The sequence below is a fragment of the Zingiber officinale genome, chromosome 6A, assembly GCF_018446385.1.
Source record: "Zingiber officinale cultivar Zhangliang chromosome 6A, Zo_v1.1, whole genome shotgun sequence".
Classification (NCBI taxonomy): Eukaryota; Viridiplantae; Streptophyta; class Magnoliopsida; order Zingiberales; family Zingiberaceae; genus Zingiber; species Zingiber officinale.
Genome location: NC_055997.1, coordinates 9,117,141 through 9,125,905, shown reverse-complemented (window position 1 = coordinate 9,125,905; position 8,765 = coordinate 9,117,141). Strand labels below are relative to the sequence as shown.

The following is an 8,765-nucleotide window of genomic DNA, read 5'->3' as shown; positions in this document are numbered from 1 at the left end:
CTTCGACCAGTCAACAGGAGCGTCATATCCCCAGCTTCCATCGACTCAGCACTCGGACAGGATCAGATATCATTGTTTTAATTTTAGTACTTAGAAATATCATGCTTTAACATAACTAACACATTCAAGGTCGACCCTGAGACATGTCACCGAGGGTGACGGCTAAGAGCCCCCAAATTTTGAGGGCCCCAAATTTGACATGCATATAATATATATTATATATAATTAGATTGTTTTAATAAAATCCTAAAAATGTATTTTATTAGATTATTTTAATAAAGGTCCAAAAATATATATTGTTGAATTGTTTTAATAAAGGTAAAAAAAATATATTTTCTATTAAAATTTAAGAAAAAAATCAAAAAAAAAAAGAATGAAGGTAAATGATCCTTTTTTTTTCTCTTTCGAAGATTTTATTTCTTGTACAACTCTTTCTTCATTAATTTATTTACAGAAGTCATAAGACTTTAAAGAGAATCTTGAACGCCTACCTTCTTTTCATTTGAATTTCTTCTAATTAAATTAGAAAAGTTTATTCTCCAATTAAAACTTTAGTTTCATCAATATCATCATTCATCAATATATAAACTTACAACGTAAATTACCTACTTATCTATATTTTTTTCTATTGTCAATATTCAATATTGATTTTTAATATTGTATTGGAGTCAATATTTTATGATTTTTCTTACAGATTTGAAAGAGTTTAAATCAATCATCCCAATTTTAATAATCATAGAATAGATTAAATCGATTGCTTCAAACATTTTATTATTCTTTGACTATTATTGTCATTGTTTGTATTTGTTTCATTTTAGCTTTGTTGCTAGTTTTGTGTGTTTTATTTTTACACTTAAAATTTGTAGTACAAACATATTTCCAAAAAAATATTAATCTTGGAGTAAAAAAAGAAACAAAAGAAAAAAAGTAAAATAGATTATTAAAACTTACAAAAGTGTTCTTCATAAGCTTTTTAAAATTAGCTCTTCAATTAAAGCTTCAGTTGATAAATTACAAGAAGAAAGTCAAAAAGAACTAAATAATCATACAACAAATGAGCAGCAATTGAGTGATCAAGAAGAATTAAATGATCATACAATCAATGAGCAGAAAGAATTAATCAGAGAAAATGATAATAATGATTTGAATGTAATTGATTTGATAATTTTATATATCGAAAATGAGGTATTAGAAAATTTTGATTTTGAAGACCTTATTGATAATTTTGCTTCTCAAAATGCTAGAAGATATAGATTTTTTCAATGATTATGCCATTTTTTTTTTGTATTTGCAGATATTATAATTTTTGAAGAAAATTAGAAAACATATTTATTTTGTATGGTATTGCACTTTTGAAAAACTTTGATAAATATATTTTATATGGAATTTACCATATTTTAAATAAAATATACTGATTTTCAAATTTTTTTATTAAACTATATTCAAATTATAAATTAATAAAAAAAATTTGTATAAAAATCTTTTTTTCTCTTTTCACCCAAGGACCTCTAAAATTCAGGGCCGACCCTGAACATATTTCAAGTATAAGTTTAAAATATATGTACAGCATATATTGTGTATAGACGACTCCTAGCTCTTCACTAAATGTGTGTGAACCGAAATCTTCACCATAGCTTTATCCAAAGGATCATGCATGACTCCAATTATTATTATCAGAGTTTTGGATTCCAACTTTAATTAGCTGTAAGTCACATCACATCCTAATCACATTGTCAACTAAAACTATGCAACCATTAGATGCTAACAACGACATTGAATTATTAATGCTGACTACTAATTTTCAAGGGTGTGATCTCTTCCCATGCATTGGTTCGTGTCCACCATGCACCATGTTCATTTTTGCATTTTGTTCATCGCCAACGAAGAAGTCAGATTTCTCCGCTACCGATGGTTCCAAGATGTCGACCTGTAACGACGATTCCAAATGATGATCTCGGACGCAATTTTTCCACAAACCAAGTCAAAAATCCTTAGAGTTTTGCAACGTAATTTACTGCGCCATGCAGAGGCATGACGAGCACTGATAGCACTATATATAGAGCGCCAGACTGCCCTATTAAGAGGCATCTAGTAGCTAGCTAGCGTTGCACTTGCAGAGCGCCATGGCCAAGTTCTCAAACGGCTGCGTGGTCGTCGTCGCCCTGATCTGTTTCCTCGCGATGATTTCGCGTACTGCGAACGGGCAGCTCTCCTCCACGTTCTACAGCAGTACGTGCCCTAATCTGCAGAGCATCGTCCGGTCGGCCATGACGCAGGCCGTCAACAGAGAGAAGAGGATCGGAGCATCCATCCTCCGCCTCTTCTTCCATGACTGCTTTGTCAATGTATGCATATTTATTTCACGATTAGTATTGTATTTTTTTTTAAAAAAAATGTGTTTTTGTTTGATGATAAAAAAATGTGTTTCTATTTAGGGCTGTGACGGCTCGATTCTGTTGGACGACACGTCGAGTTTCACCGGAGAGAAGACCGCCGGCCCAAATAACAACTCTGTCCGTGGCTTCGACGTCATCGACACAATCAAAACCAACGTCGAATCCGCCTGCCCTTCCACTGTCTCCTGCGCTGACATTCTTGCTCTTGCTGCCCGAGACAGCGTAGTCTTGGTCAGTTTACTGTTCGATTTTTACAGTATATTCCTGTTTCGGAGTTTTGTTTCTTTCCATTTCCATGCTAAAAAGAGTCAAACTGTCCACGACAAATATGGTAAATTACGCACGTGCATGATGTTCCAATTGCAATTTATAACAGCTTGGGGGACCGACATGGACGGTTCCTTTGGGGCGGCGCGACGCCACCACCGCCAGCTTGAGCACCGCCAACAGCGACCTCCCCAGCCCGGCCTCCAGCCTGGCCCAGCTCATCTCCGCCTTCTCTAACAAGGGCCTCAACTCCCGCGACTTGACGGCGCTATCGGGCGGGCACACCATCGGCCAGTCCCGCTGCGTCAACTTCCGGGCCCACATCTACAACGACGCCAACATCGACTCCGCCTTCGCCACCAGCCGCCAGGCCAACTGCCCGTCGGCCTCGGGCAGCGGCGACGACAACTTGGCCCCGCTGGATCTCCAGACGCTGGTGGTGTTCGACAACGACTACTACAAGAATCTGGTGGTGCGAAGGGGCCTCCTCCACTCGGATCAGGAGCTCTTCAACAACGGGTCGCAGGACTCGCTGGTGCGGCAGTACAGGAACAACAACGCGGCCTTCTCCAGGGACTTCACGGCGGCCATGATCAAGATGGGCAACATCAGCCCGCTCACTGAAACAAGCGGAGAGATTCGTGTCAATTGCAGAAAAGTCAACGGTTAAATAAATAAGCTATATATATAGGCCATGCATGCGCCTTCTACACGTAATAAATTTGCGAGTCTCGAGCATGCATGTTGCATGTAAGCTTATTATAAATCAACTAAGTCAAACTAGTGCTGCAATGAATGAATAAGTAGTTCCTAGAAAAATCTAGTGATTAATGTCTTTGTCTTTCTCACTCCAACTGTCACTCTTATAATCCACATGAACATCCAATCTACTACTTTATCGAGTTGGTATTACGTAAACAGTCAACATTGTTCAATGGTTAGTAAATTTTAATAGGAATCACATGCATGCTACTTTTTAAGGTTGTGTTAAAAAAAAAAAAAATCCTCTCACCTTTATAGACGATCGGCTATAAATCTGTATCGTGATTTACCTATCTTTGGAGAGTTGAGGACGGACTATGAGATACATCTAGAATGAGCCTAATTAACTTAGGATGTATTAATCCGGTAAACCACAAATTAATTAACCATTCAGTCTAAATTAAAATAACCTCAGAGCATTAATTCTGTAAACAATCTACGATAATTAGATCAACAATCTTAATCTATTTTATTGATGAAGCAGATCAGATCAAAGGACTCCTTGCTAATCGGTTCAGGCCCAAAACTCTCTCCACAGATGAGAACAAAGTTGCCTCCAATCACGGATCAATATTAATTGCATATTAAGTTCTTAATAAGCAGGTGGTGTCAGTCATCATCTAGCTCCTTCTTTTGAAGAGGCACTTCTTCTTGGAGTTACTCAAAGGGGGCTCAGAAAGTTCCTACTTCCCTTGCAGAGTCTTTTAGGGTAGACGTGTTTCATCTCTACCATCTTTTTTGCATAAGACCAGCCCTTAAACCCAGAACTAAAGAAATGGGAAGGTTAAAGCAAAATGAAAAAGGGAAAGTGAAAATTTACTATTACAAAAAGCATACCCAAGTGGCATCTTGGGAAAAGTGATCAACCAACTCTTTTGGACTTCGTTCAGTCGGCCACACTATCAACTTAAGTCTATGCTAGGGGACCTTTCATCTTTATCAGATGCTAAGGGGATCAGAGAGAAGTTCAGAAGGGTTGGTGTTAAGTCATTTATGAGAGAGTAGTCTAAGTGTAGCACTGACCTTACAGGACCCAAGCCCGTACAAAGATGACTTAGTTCTGGGCGTGGAAGTTGCCTTGGATGAGAGGTCCTCTTTGCGAGGAGGCTGGGAAGAGATCGATGGTGCCGCAATAGGGTCACTCGGCATGGAAGGATCCACTGTTATATGTTGGAGGGGATGGGATCCTGAAGGTAGATCTCATGTCTGATGGGAACAGGAACCAAGCTCTCTCCCCGTTTGGATGATTGATGAGGTGAAGGTGCGACAGTTGAAGTCGAGAGAGTAGATGTGTTTGGTCGGCGTCTCTTGCGACAAAAGTGCAGCAGCTTGTCAGACGTGTTGGAATCAGAAGGGATCGGCCCAGGAACTAGGGAAGGTTGGGGAGGTTGCAATTCTTCTATATTAGGCACTGCATCACTGCCCATGGCTCTGCTAGCACCCTCCTCGTTGGTCGGCTCCTCGCCAGATGCAACCGGTAAAGCGTCGTACCAAGCCAACTCATCTGTCGCATGCTGATTCATTTTCTTCTCATCTAATTTGGTGGACATGGACACACACACCCTCTACATGATTTCAACTACAAAATAATAAAAGAAAATCAGTTATATAGAACATCAAAAGGAGGCTAAATTTCTTACCGAAGCTACTGTAGGACAGTCTATCTAGGATAAGACTGAGCTCAAAGATGTATAAGACGCCATCGAGGAGCAGCTTGTGTATGTGGAATTATAAACCAAATATAGTCCCCAAGGCCAGGGTATACTTAGGCACGTCGTAATACTCAAATAGCTCTGACACAAGAGGTAACTCCATCTACCAACCGATCGAAAATGGTAAGAGAGGAACTAGTCAAATGTAAAAATAACGGAACTTCTAGCCTTTGTGGGAGGTAGGCATTTTGTCAAAAAAGACAGAATCCACTTGAGCTTGGAAAAGAAAGATGCTCATGTCATACTTTTTAGGATGGTAAAAATAATAGAAAACGTGGGGTTCAAACGGATACGATATAATCGAAAGAGAATAATGACCCTGCATAATAGCCTTATGGAGTTCGGAGCTAGATGATGAAGGGGAAAATGAAAGTAATGAGAGATTTCAGAGAAGAAGGGGTGTAAGGGAAAATGGAGACTGACCAGGAGGTGGTCCTTGAAAAGAGTAAAGTATCCAACAAGGGGAAGGTTAAGGCGATCATGGCCTGAAGGTATGAATATTTGGTGGTCGACGGGAAGCTCGTAGGTGAGACGAATATGATCCACCTCTCCTCCATTGAAATTCGAGGCAATGGAGGTATACCATAGACCGGGAATGGGTGTAGATGAACTAGAAGTCATTGCAAATGAGAAGAAAAAATAGAGGGGTGTGAAGAAGAGACTTACAAGGAAGAAAAGAAACCCTAGACAATTATAGATGTTGTTCCCCGGGTAGCTTCTGGAGTATGCAAACTGATCGTCGAGGCTAGTGTTCGACACTATCTCCGTAAACGATATTGCTCCGCTACGGTGCTTAACGGATTGTTGCAATTCGTTTCCAAGATACAACGACGACGAACATCTCGGAATCGTAGCACTCCGACTTCCGAGACCAGCGAACCTTCTAGTAGACTTCTTGGACTCTTGAATGCACAAGATGAGATGAATGCTTGAGGAAGAGAAGAGAGGATTGAGTGAATTGAGTGAATTTTCCATCATCTGGAGGGTTCTATTTATACTGAAAGAAGAGGTTGATTGTCCTTTGGGTGAGTGGATGTGTTCCTTGGGCTGGATCGATCTAGATCATCCATTCTGAAGGGTTGTAACCCTTCACCAAGCCCACTTCAATCTCATCCATCAGATCTGAGGAGTTGTGACCCTCAGATCCTCGCGACGATGCGTACGTGCGAAGTGCAAAGTGCGCCTGCAAAGCGCCCATTGCGCACGTGCGCACGTGGCGGGTGGCGGGCTCACAGGTGCGAGCACCTGCTCGCCCTGGGCTAAGGGGTAACCTGTCCTTTTATTTTTGTGTTAACTCCATTAACACATCTTCATTAATAAGTAGAGAATACACATCGAGAATTTCCGATGTGGGACTATTCTCCCATGAACTTTATTAATGAATAATAAATGTTATTTTGTGCTGACTTTAAACATTAATTTCTCATTCACCCTTAATCGGTTTTGAGCAAATTAATAGTCTAAATCTATCTACACGAATCGTAGATTTCAATTTTGAAGTCAATTACGACTTTCAACAATTGATGGCTTCCTTCCTCTAAATCGTTTTGGTCCATTTAAGGCCCCAATATCCAACAATCCCCCACATGAATGGAAATTAATGCAATGCGTGTATGCATGCTGACATTTTACAAGAGTCCAATCGATAAGTCACTGCATCGGGAGAGGTAGCTTGTGGCTTTGAACCTTCCGTAGTGAAATGCTATCGAGTATACTAGGCTGCGCAGTGAACGTGATGTCTTGAACTGCTCAGCTGTTGGTGTATACTGAGACAATAACACCCACACAGAGATCTATCTCACCTACTTTAGGTTCTCATGGTTGGTTCCGTTTCGGCCATGGATACCATCTTGGATTCATGAGTGTTTCATTGAAGCGGCCTGTCTTCACACTCACATAGGTGACACTTCTATCAAGAGTATCCTACCATACTCCACCTTATCATGTATAGAAGTCACTAAAAGCATAAGCTTAACCTCACTACATGAGGTAGGACAGCACAAATTCATCCTAGGATTGGGATAGAGATAAACTATCTAATGTGCTGGACCACAACTTCTGTAACTTCGTTGTCCCATTGAACCAAGATCTTGGGATCTCCAATCAACAAGGTTGGGTTACCGCTACAGTCGTTTTCAGTTGTAGATTTTTAATCTCATTCCTCTTGATGAGCAGTATACTTGATCTCGACTCAACCCCTTCATTAGAGGATCTGCCAAATTATCTTTGGACTTAACATAGTCGATTGCAATCACTCCATTCGAGATCAACTGCCTAATGGTATTATGTCTACGACGTATATGTCGTGACTTCCCATTATACATATTACTCTGTGCCCTTCCAATCGCCGATTGACTATCACAGTGGATTAGTACGGCAGGCACAGGTTTCACCCAGCTAGGAATATCTTCCAAGAAATTCCGCAGTCATTCAGCTTCCTCAGCTGCTTTGTCTAGTGCTATAAACTCGGATTCCATAGTTGACCGAGCAATGCAAGTCTGCTTAGTGGATTTCCAAGATACTGCTCCCCCACCGATCGTGAATACATATCCACTAGTGGATTTGGAGTCTTTTGTATCTAATATCCAATTAGCATCACAATATCCTTCCAACACAGCGGGATATTTTCCATAATGTAATCCATAGTTCATAGTATATTTCAAATATCTGAGAACTCACATCAATGCTTTCCAATGGGTGTCGTTTGGATTACTCGTAAAACGACTCAATTTGTTGACCGTACAGGCAATATCCGGACGTGTGCAGTTTGTGAGATACATCAAACTGCCTATTATCCGAGAATATTCCAACTGTGATATGGTCTCACCATGGTTTTTCACTAAGTGTTGACTTAGATCCATAGGTGTTTTCACTGTAGAGAGATCGTACGCATTGAATTTTTTCAATACAGATTCTACATAATGGGATTGTGTTAAAACTATCCCTTCTGATGTCCTGAGAATTTTAATTCCCAATATAACATCTGCTTGACCCATATCTTTCATATCAAAATTTCTGGTCAACATTTTCTTTGTAGTCATGATTACATCATGATTACTGCCCATTATTAGCATGTCGTCTACGTATAGACAGACAATTACATAGCCTTCAGGTGTGTTTTTGACATAAATGTATTTGTCATATTCATTTATTCTGAATTCGTTTGACAGCATTATTTTGTCAAATTTTTCGTGCCATTGTTTAGGCGCTTGCTTAAGTCCGTACAACGACTTAACAAGTCGACACACCTTTTTCTCATTTCCAGGAGCCATGAACCCTTCGGGTTGCTCCATATAAATTTCTTCTTCCAACTCACCATTTAAGAACGCAATCTTAACATCCATTTGATGTATTTCAAGGTCATACAGTGCTGCAATGGCTATTAGCACTCGTATGAACGTAATCCTTGTCACCGGTGAGTATGTATCGAAGTAATTAAGGCTTTCCTCTTTCTTGTACCCCTTGGCTACAAGTCTGGCCTTATACTTGTCAATTGATCCATCAGCTTTATACTTACGTTTTAGTATCCACTTACAACCTAATGGTTTATTACCAGAAGGAAGGTCTACTAATTCCCAAGTATGATTATTCATGATAAACTCAATTTCACTATTGACAGCTTCTTTCC

General features: G+C 39.8%; 1 protein-coding gene across 1 annotated transcript; it reads left to right on the top strand.

The window, feature by feature from the left end:
- The first annotated feature begins 2,102 nt into the window (after positions 1 to 2,102).
- On the top strand, positions 2,103 to 3,575 carry LOC121995746 (peroxidase P7-like). The gene is made up of 3 exons (XM_042549512.1): positions 2,103 to 2,345; positions 2,436 to 2,627; positions 2,773 to 3,575. Exons 1-3 carry the CDS (start codon positions 2,124 to 2,126, stop codon positions 3,331 to 3,333), a joined length of 975 nt encoding a protein of 324 aa, XP_042405446.1. The 5' UTR covers positions 2,103 to 2,123; the 3' UTR covers positions 3,334 to 3,575.
- Positions 3,576 to 8,765: the final 5,190 nt, after the last annotated feature.

What these genes read in the sequence shown, in the direction of transcription:
- LOC121995746 (XM_042549512.1), top strand. Translation starts at nt 2,124, where the DNA reads ATGGCCAAGTTCTCAAACGGCTGCGTGGTCGTCGTCGCCCTGATCTGT. An exon ending in TCCATGACTGCTTTGTCAAT is followed by an intron (nt 2,346 to 2,435) that starts GTATGCATATTT and finishes GTTTCTATTTAG; the next exon opens with GGCTGTGACGGCTCGATTCT. An exon ending in CCCGAGACAGCGTAGTCTTG is followed by an intron (nt 2,628 to 2,772) that starts GTCAGTTTACTG and finishes AATTTATAACAG; the next exon opens with CTTGGGGGACCGACATGGAC.